General features: G+C 36.6%; 2 protein-coding genes across 2 annotated transcripts in view; both read right to left on the reverse strand.

Moving 5' to 3' along the window:
• The window catches only part of LOC136030868 (ER membrane protein complex subunit 3-like), a 67,431-nt gene that overhangs the window by 34,220 nt on the left and 13,789 nt on the right, over positions 1-19,422 (reverse strand). The window lies entirely within an intron of this gene.
• LOC136030866 (dosage compensation regulator mle-like) lies at positions 13,868-16,920 on the reverse strand. The gene is made up of 2 exons (XM_065709927.1): positions 16,633-16,920; positions 13,868-15,421 (listed from the first exon to the last, which is right to left on the reverse strand). The coding sequence occupies exons 1-2, from the start codon at positions 16,661-16,663 to the stop codon at positions 14,169-14,171; spliced, it is 1,284 nt and encodes a 427-aa protein (XP_065565999.1). The 5' UTR covers positions 16,664-16,920; the 3' UTR covers positions 13,868-14,168.

Raw genomic sequence — 19,422 nt, forward strand, 5'->3', positions numbered from 1 at the left:
AATTTCAAGGTAATGAGGAAGATTTGAACCAATTGGAAGACATAGATATGTAATACTTTTTACTGACCAAGCCAGAGAACAACCAAGGTTTCCAGATGAGACAGGATGTCCCAGAATTAAACTCAGACATCTCACCATTATGCTGAAGACCAAGCCTCAATTATTCATTTTGGAAAGTCAATCAATAGTCCAACTTATAAACAAAAATGTTGTAAGCATATGAAACAAGAGAGGATATTTATTTCATTTGGTATGTAAGAAGATAGGAAATGGTGTTGGAACCCAACAGTGTAGTCATTGCATACAATAGTAGAAGGAATTGCACTTTAATGGGATCCATGTCAGACAGAAATTCTTCAATCCCAGGTTAATGGCTCATAGATTTTGGAAAAAGAGACAGATTTTAAGCCAAGAGTACATGTTATAGAAAATTTAATGATGCATATTTAACAACAAAAAGAAGCATCACTTCATGAGTAAGTCTGTCAAGGCCCAAATGACATTAACTCCTCCAAGAAATCCTGATCAGAGAGAAAATTGACAGCAAAAATTGAATCTGATATTAAGGCCACCTTCAGGGACTCAAAAACCACATGACATAATTTTGAGTTAACACTACTTTTGAAACCAAACTACTTATTAATTTAATTAGCCTTATTAGGATTTTGCTTCTTTATCTGAAAAATTTTGGAAAAATATTTCCAAAGAACTGTTCTGGCTAATAAAAATAATCACCCATGAAAATTATGCTATAGATAAGCTTTATTATAAAACATATAAGATTCTTGGTGAAAGATCATATAAAAATAAGATTTTAAAGAATAAATAAATTGAAGAATAAAGATTTTGGATAAAATTACATAGCCAGCTCATCTATGGATGATGTTTTAAAATATTTCCTATGTCTGGTAGGTCTCATTGAAGGTGGAGTGTAAGTAAGTATGACAGCATTAGACCCTTAAGGTCCAAACCACCAGTACTGATCTCTGTTTCAAGGCCTTTCAGCCAGAAAGTGCAATGGGGGGGGGGGGGTTAGGGCCAGTCATCCTGTGCCTTTGCAGATCCTTCCTGCAAACCTTTCCCAGATTTCACCAGGTACCCATTTTAGAGCTGGGTTGACTCTGGCTGAGCTTACAGAGTCACACCACTCACCCCCTGCCCCAAACCAAATAACTGACCACACCAGGGATTGAACCTGTAACCCATGCCCTTCCTCTTGGAAGAATTTCTGACATTCTCCATGGAGGTCATATAATTAAAATTTTTGTCTTGATTAATGTTTCCACAAATTTTATAGAACATATCTTGACAAAGAAGAGATTCTGTTCAAGTGATCAAACAGATATGAATTAGTAATATAGGATACAGATATGAATTAGAATAGACAGATGCAGGTCTTCCATAACAGCATGCCTTTACAATCAATAGTCATCAAGAATTTGTCAGTGTTGGTAAGGCAGTACTTGAATGCACAGTTGATCATTAAGTCTTTTGAGCTTATGGTTACAAAAATTTCTACAAAATATCTGATTTTAGTGGCCAGGTGAGGCAGAGAATGCCTGGTCTTGCTGTAAGCACACATTTTGTTCCTCTATACAATCCCTTATCTTACCATTTAGCACAGCTATATAACAACCAGCAACGAAAATATTTGAAATGTCCTATATCTTAAATTACCTTAAACTGCAGCTTGGAGTGATATAAGAATTATCCATCCTTGTTAGTTATCTGTTTTTTACTGTAAGCTAACAGAAATAAAATAAAGTTTCAATAGAGAAGGTAAAGCAGACCTTCATTAAAAAAAGAAATTAGAGGCTAAATGCTTATTGTATCTTTCAGCAAAATTACTTCTTATCAATCAAATGCATATGACAATAGACAAGAAAAAAATACACCATTCAACCCTACTGGTGGTATTACACTTCCATTCTCTCACAGACAAAAGGTACAGATGATCAATTAAGCAATTTTTTGTTGTCATCAATTTTGATGCTTGTGTGTCTGCAGTTCCTTTCAAAAATGACCAGGAATTTCTCTGTTAAAAAGAAGCTTTTTTGAACAGATGATCTTTGGAAAAAGTATTCTAAATGTAACCTATAAAATGATCATGAATTCTTTTGTGATTTGTGAGTTTTAAACCCATGGGCATTGAGAAAATATTGCATAATAAACATGGATTGATCAATTAAATAAATTGATTGTTCAATGAACAGGGTAAAACTGTCTTCAGACATTCATCAGTATCATCATGAATAAGTTAGTTTACAATTATGACAGCACTAGACCCTCAAGGTCCAAATCCATGGTGCTGATCTCAGTTTTGAGGCCCTTCAGTCAGGAAGAGCATGGGGGGGCAGCCATCCTGTGCTTTTACAAACCCTTGCTCCTTACCTTCCATAGATTCCTCCAGGTACCCATTTTCAAGCTGGGTTGACTATGGCTGAACTTACACAGTCACACCACTGACCTCCAGTCCCAAACCAACTAACTGGTCATGCAAGGAATCAAACATCATGAATAGCTTCAAAGCAATTACACAGGACAGGCCTGTTGGACACATGTATTATATATTTTTTTCTGTGGGCGTTCTATAACACTGGGTATTTAACTTAGGAATTGAATCTAAAAACAATAAACATTTTGAAAACAGGTTAATTTTTTTGAAGTTATAGAAACCATTCTAACAATACTACTCTAGTCTGTGCTAAAAACCAACACCTCTCTATTATCTATGCCAGACTCACTTCATTTAACTTTCATCTGCTAAATATATAGCCCAAATTATATAATATCTATGTATTCTTTCATATGTAACTCTCTTCTTCATGCAGATTCTATGCTAACAAATTCAAAAAATGGAAAAATGTATAGAGAATGTATAATTTAGCCTATATATTTAACCATTTAGCAGAAGGGTAAAGTAAGATCTAGTGCCCAAAGGAACGGTTTAAGAATTTGAAATTTTTTAAAAGCTATTTTCATAATTTTATAGCATTTCCTTCTAGGGAGGAGGAGTAATCTTAAACTAGTGATGGTTCTAATCTAAGACAAGCGTTGTCGAGTAGAATAATTGACATACCAACAGAAAAGGGGTGACATTATTTTAACCAAAAAAATCCTCTCTAAAAACACCCTTCCCAGTCTCTTTGCACAGCCCTTGCATACTGGTACTAGAGGACATTCTTTTAAGCTCTCAATGCAGCATTCCACGAGTAGACATAATCTTCAGCCAAAGAATCATCAATATATGGAACCAGCTCTCTGAAGAAACAGTTTCTGCTACTTCAACTGACATGTTCAAGTCCCACCTTGATAGGGAATGGCACTGCCAGGTTTTCCTTTACAATTGGGAAGCTGCAGAGTCCTCCACAAGAATCTAATCTAACAGCCACAATATACACCAAATGAATTCTTTTTTTTTCATGGAGCATTACAAGGATGGATAATCCTTATATTGCTCCAAGCTGCAATTTAAGGTAATAATTTGAACTGTCATAAATTTACAAAAAAACATTGGTATGGCTTAAAATTCTACTCAAAGAACAGGGATTGCATTTTTTTAAACTAAAAACCAAAGAAAAAGAAACTAAAAATTTTAAATTAAAGAATAATACACAATTAATTAAGGTAAGATACAACTAGAGGAGTTCATCACCAACATCTCATAAATAGTGTTCAATATGTAGCCTTTGTATATACAAAAGAGTTGGGATAAGCTCTCAATGCAGCATTCCACAAGTAGACATAGAAGCCACTTCTTCAGCCAAAGAATCATCAATATGTAGAACCAGCTCTCTGAAGAAACAGTTTTTGCTACTTCAACTGACATGTTCAAGTCCCACCTTGATAGGGAATGGCTCTGCCAGGAGTTCCTTTACTATTGGGAAGCTGCAGAGTCCTCCACAAGAGTCTAGTCTAACAGCCACAATCTACACCAAATGAATTCTCTTTTTTTATGGAGCATCACAAGGATGTAGGGATAATGGTAGCATAATATATGACTGTTCATATTATTGATTTATCAACAAAGTGAATAGGCTATACCACTCAATGCCTTTTTTTAATGTGCTTTATGAATATAATAATTGCTTCTATCACAAGTTCAAATTGAAGCACTTTTTGACCTAACCCAGCCTAACCTAACCTTATTATAAATAGGCTAATTTTGGAACTGAGAAAATGTAGCATTATTTTGTCAAAAACAACCAAGACAATGGCACTAAAAAAATTTAATATTATTCTGTCAGAAAACAACCCATACTTTAATTGAAAATTCATCATTTTTAAGAGCTCAAAAAGTGCTTAAATTTGAATTTGTGATAGAAGCAATTCATATATTCAGAAAGAGCATAAAACAGGCATCAAGTGGTATATTCACTTCATTGGTAAGTCAATTATATGTCTTACCAGCTTTTATAAACCGTTAACTGTGAGAAAATTGATAGAAATATGGAATAGCCTATGGTTTTGACAAAAAAGCATATATTTTAGAAGGCAAAAAACTTACCTATCTTGAATTTGTTGGAGATCTACTTTTTAGGTGAAGATATTAACAATGAAACATAATGTCTGATAACACCAACAAGGAAAGTATTAGGACAATTGGTAAAAACACCATATTCTAATACTTGTATCAAGTTGAATATCTTCCATCCTTTTTCTGTCTGTCTTTTTTCTATATGGCCAGAACGACCTTAGTAGTATTGGTATTAGGATACAAAATTTCGTTAGATGGCTAAAACCGTTGTCAGGCTTTTTTTAATTTTGAGTAGCGAAATATAAAACTAATAAAGTGTTGTATAATAAGTGATGTATTTGCAAGTAAAATACAGCATGAGGGCATACCTAACCCGCCCCTCAGAAGATACTAATGAACTATTTTTAATGGGGCTCTTTGCTTACCTCTTAGTAACTTGTGGTTTTTCCCCTCTGCTACTTTACTTTTTCTAATGTCCTCTATGTGGTTATCTTTTGTTGTTACACTTTTCCAATGTCTCCTCTTGTGATTTATGTTGTGTTACTTCACTCCCAGCAAAGCAGTAGCTGCAAACCATTTCCCTTCAGAAACACAACTGCTACCTTTATTACTGTTTAAGGTGTATTGCAACTTTGTCCTGATATTCTTATGGACACTAGGATATCTTTAAGACTCCTCTCCTGCTAGGATCTAACTCCACCTGTTATGATCAGTGTCTTTCAGGGCTTGGTGAGCAGCCTGTCCCAAGCCAGGAAAGGATCTGCACCACCGCTCAAAGTAGGACCTGACGGACTAGAGGAGGTTAAAGAGTTTAAGTACCTTGGTAGTGTCATTAAATATGATGGTAGCATTGATTGGGAAATTACCACACGCATTGCATACGCAGGAAGCGCCTTCACAAAAAATAACTGTCATTAAAATACACTTTTAAAGTGTATAGATTTACCCTTCCCACGAATCTTACGCGGCCTGATATGATAGGCCCAGTACTCCCCCAGTTCTTGTCTAAGGATCAGGCTAGAAAAGGTATTTGCCTGCCAGAGAAAAATTAGCCAAATCTGGTATATTGTGTCAGAAAGTTCAACCAAGAAGCAACGGTAAATACCGCAACTGGCTTGTGATAGGTTAAGTAACCACAGCGTATGGTTAGATCACAGCCGTATTTTCGCTTGATCTCGAACTGACACTCAGTGACGCAGACTATGGAGTCGTTACGACATCTAATCTGAATGCTGTTTTTTTTGTTATATTAGTTTAAAAAAATGTTATTTAGACTTTAGATTGTTTCGTAATCATATTTCTTGATAGAAAGTAAAAGAATTTATTTATGGATGTTTTTGCGATTACTACAGTTAGAAAATAATCGTTTTTCGTTAGATATATTGTCGAATGATGTTGGTAGCCGGTCAGAATTTCCAAAACTCAGCTGCAATAACTCCGGATTATGTTGCATAGATGGCACTAATAATAATCTGTTTTGTTAAACTTCACTTCAGAAGGTTAGATTTTGTTGTTTTTTTCCCTCTTTCTTTTTTTTGAGCACTGAGGACGGACTTGGTGGAGGTCTTCGTCGAAATATTTGCTTGATTTTCGTCTTCATATTTTGCTACTGGGTGACAAAATCCTCGTTTTTTTTCACCTATTTGATTTTTTTTTCATTTATGTTTCCTTTCTTGGTTTCATACGGCCTGTTTTTTTTTTTTTACCTGTTTTTGTCTTTTTTGTCGTTTAAACCAAGTGCTCGCATTTACACTATTGTTAAAATTAAATTTGCTAACTTGGAGGAATTGAAAGGTGTTCATGTTTTAGTCACCTCCTTTTCCTTCGTATAACCTATGCTCTCAAGTTCTGGAAAGAAATTGATGTAGAGTAAGTTGTTGAGTGTGAGTCTGATGACAATGATGATGAACTGGAAAAAGGCTCAAGTAGAAAGCCAGAGATTAATGCAGACGAAGATGATCCACCCGATATCATAGATGAGGATATTACTAATACCGCTTCCGATATGGATTAAATAAAACAACAAGTTTCTTTAAATGAAAGTAAGGAACGACATTAAAACTTAAAACGAACAGAAATTACACTGTATATGTAAGGGGCTTTTCCTCCTCAATGCCCTGCTCAACGTTAAAGTTTGAGTCTTTCTCTTAACTCTACTTTTTTAAAACAGTAAAGAACAGTAAGAATCTTAACGAAAATCACACCATCGCATTCAGCTTATCAGAGAACCCCACTGTAGAAGTTTCAAGCTCCTATCTATAAAAATGTGGATATTGGTATTTTGAGAAAAGCGAATCTCGCATTGGAAAGGCTGGAGATTTTTACTTTACTAAGTCAATTATGTGTAAATGTTTGCAAGAAATTTTAACCACGTTCTATAGAGTTAATATACCACTGGATGATTCTAGCCAAGAGACTTTATGCGGTAATCCAGTTCAATAAGTTGAGCATCTCCGATACCTTTGTTTTTGTCTTGATTGCCATCTGGCACGGAAATATCACAGTAACGCAATTTTATAGAAAATTGCCCATGGGGTTGGGCAATGGGTTGCCCATGGTTCTCCATCAAAGAATACTTCTAACTATATATTATTTGTTGGTTTATCCATACATCTCCTACGACTGCCTCTTATAGATCAGTAACTTCTTATACAACTATAGAAGAGTGCAAGTTCTACAAAGTAAAGCTGTTAGAACAATCAGCAGGTATGTCCAGGATGTACATGACACCAGTGCTTGTGTTAGATCCCTGAAACTCCTTAATATAGGTCTGATAAGAGATTTCCAAGCTGTAGTGTTTGTGTTTCAGTGTATGAATGGTTTAACCCCTGGTGTTTTTAAGACCTTTTACCAAATTAAGAGTGACCTGCATAGTTATCGAACTAGGAAAAGCACTAATGTAGTTGTTGATTTGCGTTGTGGTACCAGGTCTTCATTTTCAATGAAACACCCGTGTCCATCTGTATGTAATGAGCTAGCATTGAGCATTAGGGTGGCGAAACACGTACTTCAGTTTTGGGGGGAAATTTGTTTGAATTTTATTATGGCTGGGTAGGGTGGGTAGGGGAAGAAGAGGATCTGGAGAAGTAAGGATGGTCTGGGAAGGTAAGGGTGGACAGGGACTAAGGTGGGGCTAGGAGGGTAGGATGGGGTAGGCGGGAGTCGAGTATTGAAGAATTATGGAGACTGGATTTGTTATCATTATTTTTCTTTTATATTTTTTTTATCTATTATTATTTTTAAATAAGTTATTTATTTATCTGTTTTTCAAATATATAGGCAGGATTTTATCCATTTTTGGTTTATTTAAAATAGTTTAACTTAATAGTGGAGGTTTATGTAAATAGTTGAGTTAATATGTAAGTAGTTATGCCCACTTTCGCGCGACCGCAAACCCTCATAGGTTTTCTCCAGTGCGGAAGAGTTGTTTGATTTATTTGTTTGTGAATTTGGAATACTAAACTTATAAATAATAAACTTATGAGCTTATGTTGGATGAAAAAAGTGCATGTGATGAGTGGGCTGAAACTACAACTGACTCTGGAGGCAGCACTAGAGACATAGATTTTTTTTTTTTTAGCTAGTTCTTGTAATTACTATTTTTTCAGCTAGGAAGAAGCTTTAATATGACAGCAAGACATCCTCTGGAGATTGAGAGCCTGTAGCTCAATATCAACTTTAAAACTGGTCCAAAACAGAGCCAGAGGCTTGGAGTACTATTACCTTAGATCTTAACAACAAAACAAGTAAGGTTTGGCGGTTAGCAAGGAAGTCGAAAGGGCTTTATAGTATCAGTAGAAAAGGTGACTCTAGTGATTTATCAGTATTTGTATTCAACGAATTTTAGACACCATGGATACATCAGTAGCTGCAACCTAGTAAAGAGCAAATCACGGCAGAGTAACCGAAAAAAATGTGTTTTTAGAAAAACCATTCTATGCAAAAAATTATTTGATGCTGATTCAGCAGTATTAATTGTTACCTCTATTAAACTTCAATGTTAATCTTGGCACAAAAACAAATTTCCCTTATTTTCGAAAAAAGCCCGAAACCTCCCGAAAATGACATTGGATCGAAATAAAAGTACACCATTGAAATCTCTATGGTTGAAAACTTTAACCGGTTGAAAAACTTTGGTTTATCTCAATAAACCAAATAAATTCGTATTTTAACATGGATAGTGCAAGCAATCCAATGTGCAAGAACAACTGATGAAACACTCGAAACAAAAATGCTTCTAAGTGCCAAGTTCAAAGTTTGAACTTCAGTTTGTTTTCTATGTTATTCAAAGTATTCGAAAGAAAAGTTTGTTCCTTTTATTTCATACTCTGTTGTCAACATCTCGAGGTGGTAAGAACAAAACCAGCAACTGATGGAACACTCGAATCAGGAATGTTTCTAAGTGACAAGTTCAAAGTTTTAACTTCAGTTTCCTATTTTATTCAAAGTACTTTTATATTTGAAAAAAAAGTTTGTTCCTTTTATTTTATACTCTGTTGTTTAACATCTTGAGGTGGTAAGAATAAAATCGTGATATACCCAGGTCACTGTATATAAATTTAGGCAGTATAATGACAACTCAATAATATTTGGTTACTACAGTCTTGGCGCGTAAAAAGCTCCACCCATTCGGTTACTTAAAAAGGCAACTAGAACTTTTAATTTTTAACGGACGTTTTTATTAGTAAAAAATATACGTAACTTAAGAATTCACTTACGTAACAAACTTTCACAATCTTATATTTTTATTATGCATACGAGGGGGTTTGTACCCTCGTTAATATCTCGCTCTTTACACTAAATCGTAAGTTTTGTCCCAATTCTTTAAGACTGACCACTGAATCAGAAAGGCCGTAGAATAAATAGTTGAAATTACTAAAAATACTTTAGCATAAAGAGCGAGGTATTTATCTCCTCCTAAATACATCGCTCTTTATGCTAAAGTATTTTTAGAACCCCTCATAAGCGTAATGATCTCTGTTCGTTTTATGTTTCAATGCTACTCCTTCCTTTCATTTGAAAAAACGTTTTCATGTTTATTTTTCATTGTTTTCTTATAGTAATGCTGGAAAATCCTACGCCCTTTTCATTGAATTTTTCTTCCCCCATGACCGATTCCTCCAAGGAAAGATCCTCCAACTTAGCCCCTTCCCCTCAGCCCCACCCCCAAACAAAATAAAGTCCCCTGAAAACGTCTGTACACTTCCCAATAACCATTACTATATGTAAACACTGGTCAAAGTTTGTAACTTGCAGCCCCTCCCCCAGGGATTGTGGGGAGTAAGTCATCCCCAAAGACATAGTTCTTATGGTTTTCGACTATGCTGAACAAAATGGCTATCTCAAAATTTTGATCCGTTCTTTTAGGGAAAAAATGAGCGTGGGAGGGGGCCTAGATGCCCTCAATTTTTTTGGTCACTTAAAAAGGGCACTAGAACTTTTCATTTCCGTTAGAATGAGTCCTCTTGCGACATTCTAGGACCACTTGGTCGATACGATGACCCCTGGGAAAAAAAAACAAACAAATAAACACGCACCCGTGATTTGTCTTCTGGCAAAAAATACAAAATTCCACATTTTTGTAGATAGGAGCTTGAAACTTCTACAGTAGGGTTCTCTGATACTCTAAATTTGATGGTTCTAAATTTGAAGATTCTACGACTTTTAGGGGGTGTTTCCCCCTATTTTCTTAAATAATGCAAAGTTTCTCAGGCTCGTAACTTTTGATGGGTAAGACTAAACTTAATGAAACTTATATATTTAAAATCAACATTAAAATGCGATTCTTTTGATATAGCTATTGATATCAAAATTCATTTTTTTAGAGTTTTGGTTACTATTGAGCCGGGTCGCTCCTTACTACAGTTCGTTACCACGAACTGTTTGATATGTTCTTCGGAGCAGGTTCATCTCTGTCCGGCTTTGGATAATGGTTGAGATAGGGAGTGAGTATGCTGTCTAGATTTATCTACAATGGCCAAGTCCTCTAATAAGTTTTAGAATCGCCTGTGCAGTCGGGGTCGTATTGTATGCACATGTAGTTGATTAAAAATAAGATGCACTAGTGGATTTCAAACGGTTTCTCTATGCAAGCTTGGGAATTACAGCATATAACTCGCCCAGTATAGATGACTTGGTGCAATATCTTAAAAAGAGAAAGAAAAACGAAAAAAAAGCTGTTCTTTTTATAAAAACAGTTGTTTTCTGTTTTTCCGAAAAAAAAAACAAAACATAAATTAAAAATAGCTCGCCTGTTTTTGACGGACCTGTTTCTGTTTTTTTTTTTGTTCGTTTTTCTGAAAAACAAAAACACTACCGATGCTTATATCCTAAATGCAAAGGGTATTAAAGTAGAACTTTTAGATAATATTTAAAAGGAAGCCAAGCAAAATTAAAACAGATTATATCCAGGAGAGTTGTCAAAAGGACAGAGCAGCAGTAACTAAGGAACGGCTTTGGGTATGAAGTTGAGACTTTAAACACATGTTGAAGGGAATGCTAGAAAGGGTATTGAACGCCAACTAGCCTCTTCCCCTTTTAGATGCCCCCCTTCCCTTAATACGGATAGAAATTCTAAAAACCTATTTTATTCAAAATAGTTTGAACAATTATGTTTCCAAGGATGTCATGCTCCATGCGTCCCTAAGGCAAGGAATGCAAATGATGCCATTTTTCTACATGTAGGATTTATCGTTGAGAAACAGCAGAATGTTGGGCCCTGGTTGTGTCCGAAAAGGCTACGAAAATTGAGTTGAAACTTTTGGGAATGTCGATACGGACGTATATTGAGCTAAATCAGGACACTATCTTCATACAAGCTATCAAAAAGGCGCATCTGCAATATCTTAAGAACGGGTAAGGCTATTAACTTGAAGAATTTCTGAGGGGTATAGTGAACAGAATCAAAACACACTCTGTAAAATCTAAACACAAAATTTTCGATGATTTTTGGAAATTTTGAGAGGTATTTTGAACAGAATCACAACACTATTTGTATAATGGTTGTTAGGAGGGGTGGGGGAATATCAATCAGCAATATCTCAGGGAGGGATTAGTGTATTGAGCTGAAACTTTCGGGACACGTTCAAAAGTAATCAGAGGGTAGTAACCCCCTCCCCTAGTTACCCTATTCAGATGCCTCCTTCCCAACACTGATTTCAATAATGAAAACGAATCTGTGTTCAGAATACCCAAAAGGTCTCCTGAATATGCCTCCAGGAATACCAAGCCCTTGACGGCCTTCTGGGAAAGGGTTGTAAATTAATCAATTTGCTCATTACTAATCTACAGGATTTATCATTGCAAAAATGGAAGTGTTTTACCATTGGTGTGTCCAAAAAAGCTAAGAGTGTCAAGGGAAAACTTCAGAGAATGGTAAGGGGGATGATGAACTGTATAAAACCACACTATTTGTATCCAAGCTAGGAATCTGCAATATCCTAGAAACGGCTAAGAGTATTAACTTGAAACTTTCAGGGCCACCACTACTACTATTACTAGAGGCTGCAAGTGCGACAACTTTCGACTGCTTGCTACTACTACTTTATCTACACGTTACTGCTTCCATGAAATGTTGAATAAAACCAATACACTATTTCCATACTGAATGTAAAAAGGACGCATCATCAACATTTCATGAATGGCTCTAAGTATCAAGTTAAAAATTTCAAGGAATGCTAAAGGGGGAGGCTGACAAAATCAAGACACAATATGCATCGAGGTTGTCTAAACCTCGATACAATATTGTAATATCTCAAGCCTGTAATATCTCAGGAATAGTGAAGGTTATTAAGTTGAAACTTTCAGACATTGTTGAGGGGGATAACTTAATCAGTGCATCCGGTTTTCAAAAGGGCGTATCTTCACTATCAGGAATGGCTTATGGTATTTAGTTGAAACTCTCGGGAAACGTTGAGGGAGGTGTCGAAATAAATCAATACACTAATAAATAAGAATCTAACATTTTAATTCTTAAGCCAAACAAGTGAGAACTGGAGAAATATTCAATATTAACTAACAACAAACTTAGGCAATCGATAACGAACAGAAATTAATTTATAAAAACTTTCCGAAAAGGAAGTTTTTCAAAGGAAAATACAGAGCCATATCGCGCTTAAGACCAGCAGAAATAAAGTCCTATAATTCAACTAATTCAAACTCAAACCAACCAAAAATTAAAATATGATCATGTAAAACATAAAGATAACATAACTGATATTGATGAGTAAATAAATCTTGAAACGAGTAAAAATTGAATTGAATACCCAAGTCAAACTTAAAACGAATAAAAATCACTCAACGCAGTTTAGCTACTGCCCTCTCCCTCTTCCTCTAACTATAACAATTCTAAAGCTTATCCCGTCATTTGCGTTTTCTGAAAACAAGTTTCCAGATTTCCGAGTTTTCCAGACATTATTAAATATTTAGTTTATTTTCATTGGTCCTTTACAGTTACTTTGATTACAATAGTGATTTATTTGTTTATTTGTCGTCGATTTTTTTGGAAAACAAAGCATACTGTTCAAAATACAAATAGTTTTCCATAAAACACAAATGCCGCAATAGGCTTTAAAAATTTTACGGTTAGAGGAGGGGGAAGGGGGCAGCAGCTAAACTCTTCCTTGAAGTAATTTTTGTCCGTTTTAAGTTCGCCTTGAATATTCAATTTAATTCTAACTCGTTTTAGGATTTACTTATTCACCTATATCAGTGTCTGTTACCTTTGTGTTTAATATGATCGTTTATTTTAATTTCTATTCGTTTTGGATTTTGATAATTCTTTAATTAGAATTTCTGGTTGTACTGAGTTTGAATTACTGAATTAATGAACTTAGTTTCTGCTGGTCTAAAGTTTGATTTACTTTTACTTGAAAAACTTCTTTTTCAGTGTTTTTTTATTTTGATTTTTTATTCTTCTCACAACACACACAGATTAAAAGGCTCTGCTTTAAATCAACTTTTTATTAATTTATAGTCAGATCGAAAGCGAAACAACTGCATAATTTTTCTGGGGGAGCCTCATTAGAGCTTTAAATTTCGAAATGATGCACAATTTAATTTACCTCCTTCTCCATCACACACGCTTAAAAGAAGCTAAAACTTTTTTTCAACCAAAATACCGAAACCAATACCAAACCAGGCATGTTCAGCGGGGAGAGGGGGACAATTGCCCTCTCTTATAGATCTTTTTCCAAGAGCACTCCCTTTAGATTTAAAACTTTAAATTATCCCTCCCCCCGTCCTCCTCATTAAATTTTCGTAAATTTCCACCCTTAGGCTGCAAAAAAAAAAAAAAAAAAAAAAAAAAAAAAAAAAAAAAAAAAAAAAAAAAAAAAAAAAAAAAAAAAAAACAAAACAAAACACAACTGAAAAATAGACAGAAGGCTAAAATAAGTGCGTGAATAGCTTTAATCACAACAAAAAGTAAAAATTGAACCAAACATGATTAGAGTCATAGACAACATAAATTCATGAGCCCGAATGACGACCAGATTGAAAGATTCTGTTATCTATTCACAGACATCTAATTATGAACAATTATATCCAAATAAGAAGCAAAATTAGAACTTAATCTTCAGTAAGTAACGCACATTATTTCAGATAAATGATTATATGGAACAGGCAAGAGATTAGAGTAAGAGAAAATCGGCTTTCCACAGCTAACAGACCACTAATAAGCCTATTAAAGAAGCTACTGACCTCCCAATCCAAAGCCGCCATAACTGCCTCTAGAACCTCTTCCTTGCCAAGGTCCTCTCGACTGGAACATATTAGAACCCCTTGAATTCCCCATATTATAGCTTTCGTTCATTCTATTGGATACATAGGATTGCCCAACAGAGGTAAAATCAGAATTCTGACCTCGCCCAAAGCCACTTCCTCCTCGCCATGAACTCATTTCAGTTCCTGAAAAAGAGGACGAAAATCTGGAACCACCCCCCCGATTCGGCTGCGAACTGAAATCATCCCTGTCAAAACGTTGACGGGGAGCGAAACCTCTGCCTTGGCCATTATATCCACCAGGGCTATTCATACTCATATCATCATATGATCGTTTCACACCCCTTCGATTGTTCATGCCGCCTCGATACGATTCTCGTCTTCCAGTTGCTGAACTGGTGTCTTCCAGGCCGTCTCTACCCGCATCAAACTCACATAGCATTTTGACAATTTTAACCAGATGTTTATCCTGTTCTGACAAAGCGTTTGCATATTCGGGATCTTGAGATACAAGCAAGATCAGCTTCTCGATACGAGGACGCAGAGCAACAATTTTTCCGGCAACCAAAGCATCCATTTCAAGATTGATCCAATTATCCAGACGCACTTTACCGTCGACATATTCAATTTTTTTCGATGCAAAAAGGAGTAGCTGCAAAGGAGCAACCATTGTCATTTGTTTACAAGATACAGCCTTTGTGCGAATCTTTTCACCGAAAACGAAGAACGGTGATGGAAATTTCAGCTCAAAGATACTACAGTTTACCGATGATTTATGTACCAAAGCCAGCTTCGATTCAGTAGTCAAAACCTTCCGTTTTTCTTTATGATAACATACATTAGGATAATGACCAAATGCAATGAGAGAGGTTACTACATCTAGTTCAGAATCTGGACCAAAATATGAGTATGTTTGAGGAACAAAGCTTATTTCAGGAAATCCGAATTGTATCATCAGGTCTTTAAGCTGACGCTTTGCTTCCGAGATGACGGTCAGTGTAGGGTTTGAAAGCATTTCTCTCTCACAATATTCTTCAAGAAAATATTCTTTAGTTTCACGAACTTCTTCCCATGAGTGATATGCATTAAGTAGAGCAAGATGATCAGAGTTCTTGTCCCCAGCGAATCTTCTCTGTCGCCCTGATAGCCTTTTCTGATCCACAGATGTCTGAAAGACTTCGACAGAAGTAGAATCAGTGGCTGCTATTGTTGCAATTGCATCCCCTAGATTAAGAAAAGAACAAATTACAAAAATCAAAAAAAAATCGCGGAAACTGAGAGAGAGAAAAGCTAGAGAGAGAAGAGAGAGAGAGAGGAGAGAGAGAGAGAATAGAGAAAGAGAAGAGAGAGAGAGAGAGAGAGAGAGAGAGAGAGAGAGAGAGAGAGAGAGAGAGAGAGAGAGAGAGAGAGAGAGAGAGAGAGAGAAGCTTCCCATTGTACATGTTGGTTCGAAGTTTTCTTTTTACTCTCTTCTACAAAGACGAATTATAAGGCAGGACTTTCAATCACAAAGAGCAGAGAGAAGAAGACACATCCTTATTTGTATCCGGACATTATATGTAAATAACCTTGTATTTTTCGAGGGTCCAAAGCTGCCGTGCAAAAAGTGGGGTAGCAATGTAGCAATACTACTAGGTAGTTTTCAAAATTGTGGATTTTGCCCAACTTTTTAAATATAGAAATGTTTTTCACTCAAAGAGAAGCTGTCAAAACACAAGTTGTGCTGCTAAGAGTCGGCAGCTTTTGGAATTCAGTCGAATTCTGCAACTGGCAACTTTGGAACTTTTTCCAAACCTTATCCAAAAGTACTGCTCAGTGTTTAGGGTACTAGACAGGTTTGGCACATCCAAGGCATGATGGAATACAATAAGAATGGCTTAATTTTATATTAACAACAACGAAAGGCCCATAACCTATTCAATTTTTTTTATAATTTAATAAACGCTTCAGGTTTTGTTTACATTTAGTTATTCTTTTTTGATACTTCTTCGGTTGTTTCCCCCCCCCCCTCCCCATAAATCATTGCTTTATAATAAACCCACACTCGAGACCACTTCTGGAAAGAAAAAATAAATAAAAATTAGACATTTTTACAGATAGGAGCTAGAAACCTCTACAGCAGGGTTCTCTGACAGGCTACACTGAATCTGATGGGGTTTTTACATTAAGATTCTTTGACTTTTAGGGAGGGTTTCCTTCTATTTCGAAAATCAAGCAATTTCCTTCAGACTCGTAGCCTTTGATGGGTAACACTTAACTTAATGATACTTATAAATTTTGAGCCAGCATAATAGACCAATTCTTTTGATACATCTATTGGTATAAAAGTTCCGTTTTTTTTAGAGTTTTAGTTACGATTGAGCCGCGTCGCTCTTACTTACAATTCGTTACCATGATCTGTTTGATATTTTATAAACCTGATTAACATGACTCACCTGCGTTGAATAAGGAGCTTAAAACAAGCATTTTTCCCTAGTCTGGGCTCAATAGGAAGCTTGGCCAATATCTTTCCCAGAGGAGTCAAGGTTTCGTTTCTCGTGAGACACTTTAAATCCCGCAAAGTGGCCTCCGCTTCAATAACAGCATCAATTGGGGGCGGCTCCATTGCTTTACTCAGAAACAGGGATATTTTGCCAAGTCGAAGTAGTTTAATTGACAGTGCAATCTCATGAAGGGGAGTTCTGAATATCTCTGGGGTCAAATGGGGCTCTAAGGCTTCATACCTGGAACCAGAAAAACTTATTAAACATCTCAACACTGAATTTTTAATTATTCACTTGTAGGCAAGTCACCCCACTAGTGCAATACACGAATTCTGCACAATAAATTTCTTGGGAGAAAAAGGATAATTCCAGCCAGAGAGAAAAAAACAAAACAATACTAAGCAAGTATTCTCTATCGAGACTTCTGCTCAACTGTTCTCAGTACAAAAAAGGAGAGAGTGAGTAAAAAATACAAATTAAAATCCTAAAAATCCTAAATCCTAAGGACAAAATAAAAACAGAGCTAACCTTAAACGAGAGCTAAGAGCTCATGTGGCACTTGTGACGAGGTCGGAAGAGCCAAGAGCCAAGAGCTCATATGGTATGAGCTCTAGCAAAATTCTAAGAATCAATAGATTGCTTTAAAAGGAAAATCAGAGGCTTAATGCCGGTCGAGATTTAAAATAAGAGCTCTGAGTCACGAGGTCCTTCTAAATATCAAAATTCATTAAGATCCGATCACCCACTCTTAAGTTAAAAATACCTCAATTTTTCTAATTCTTCTTCTCCCTTCAGCCCCCCAGATGGTCAAATCGGGGAAAACGACTTTATCAAGTCAATTTGTACAGCTCCCTGACACGCCTACTAATTTTCATCGTCCTAGCACGTCCAGAAGCACCAAACTCGCCAAAGCGCTGAACCCCACCCCCTAACTCCCCCAAAGAGAGCGAATCCAGTCCGGTTACGTCAATCCCGTATCTACGACATTTATAAGCGTTTTCCAAGATTTCCGGTTTCCCCCCCCAACTCCCCCCAATTTCAACATATCTGGTAGGGATTTGAAATAAGAGCTCTGAGACATGAGTTCCTTCTAAATATCGAATTTCATTAAGATCCGGTCACCCGTTCTTAAGTTAAATTACCTCATTTTTTCTATTTTTTTTCCAAATTTACAACCCCCAGCTCCACCAAAGAGAACGGATCCGTACCAATAATGTCAATAACGTATCTAGAACTTGTGCTTATTCTTCCCATCAAGTTTCATCCCGATCTCTCCACTCTAAGCGTTTTCGAAGATTTCCGGTTTCCATGATTTCTGTTTCCCCCCTCCAGCCCTCTATGTCACCGGATCCGATTCGAATGAAAATGGAGCATCTGAGACATAAGATCCGTCTATATATCAAGTTTCATTAAGAGCAGCTCACCCATTCGTAAGATACCTTGATTTTCACGTTTTCCAAGAATTCCGGTTTTCCTTCCAACTCCCTTCAGTGTCACCGGATCTGGTCGGATTTAAAATGGGAGTTCTAAAGCACAAGGTCCTTCTAGATATCAAATTTCATTAAGATCTAATCACCCGTTCGTAAGTTACAAATACCTCATTTTTTCTAATTTTTCCAAATTACTCCCCCCTCCCCAACTCCACCAAAGAGAGCGGTTCGGTCCGGTTGATTTCAGTCACCTATCTTGGACTTGTGCTTATTCTTTCCACCAAGTTTCATCCTGATCTCTCCGCTTTAAGCGATTTCCAAGATTCCCCCCCCCCCCCTAATGACACTGGATCCGGTCGGGATTAAAATAAGAGATCTGAGTTCGAGGTCCTTTTAAATATGAAATTTCATTAAGATACGATCACTCTTTCGTAAGTTAATAATACCTCATTTTTTCAATTTTTTTTAATTACCCCCCCCCCCAACTCCCCAAAGAGAGCAGATCCGTTTCGGTTATGTCAATCCCGTATCTAGGACTTGTGCTTATTTTTCCCACCAAGTCATCCCGATCCCTCCACTCTAAGCATTTTCAAAGATTTTAGGTTCCCCCTAACTTCCCCTTCACCGGATCCGGTCAGGATTGAAAATAAGAGCTCTGAGACATGATATCCTTCCAAACATCAAATTTCCTTAAGATCCGATCACTCGTTCGCAAGTTAAAAATATCTCATTTTTCTAATTTTTCAGAATCAACCCTCCCCCCAACTCCCCAAACAGAGCAGATCCGTTCTGGTTATGTCAATTACGTATCTAGGACTTGTGCTTATTTTTCCTACCAATTTTCATCCCGATCCCTCCACTCTAAGCGTTTTCCAAGATTTTAGGTTCCCCCTCCAACTCCCCCCAATGTCATCGGATCTGGTCGGGATTTAAAATAAGTGCTCTGAGACACGATAACCTTCCAAACATCAAATTTCATTAAGATCCCATCACCCGTTTGTAAGTTAAAAATACTTACATTTTTTTCAATTTTTTCCGAATTATCCGCCCCCCCCCCCAGATGGTCAAATCGGGAAAATGACTATTTCTAATTTAATCAGGTCTGGTCTCTGGTACGCCTGCCACATTTCATCGTCCTAGCTTACCTGGAAGTGCCTTATGTAGCAAAACCGGGACAGACCGACAGACAGACAGACAGACAGACCGACAGAATTTGCGATCGCTACATGCCCCTTGGTTAATACCATGTGCCATAAAAAGAAGCAACGCAAAAACCCCGCTAAATTAAAAGATGCCCCCTAAAAGCAACGGC

This window comes from Artemia franciscana, chromosome 9, assembly GCF_032884065.1.
Source record: "Artemia franciscana chromosome 9, ASM3288406v1, whole genome shotgun sequence".
Taxonomy (NCBI): domain Eukaryota; kingdom Metazoa; phylum Arthropoda; class Branchiopoda; order Anostraca; family Artemiidae; genus Artemia; species Artemia franciscana.

Bases quoted from the DNA above. Each gene is read 5' to 3' on its own strand.
- LOC136030866 (XM_065709927.1), bottom strand. From the start codon at position 16,663: ATGCTTGTTTTAAGCTCCTTATTCAACGCAG. The intron at 15,422-16,632 runs GTGAGTCATGTT...TTCTTAATCTAG, and splicing joins AAGCTCCTTATTCAACGCAG to GGGATGCAATTGCAACAATA.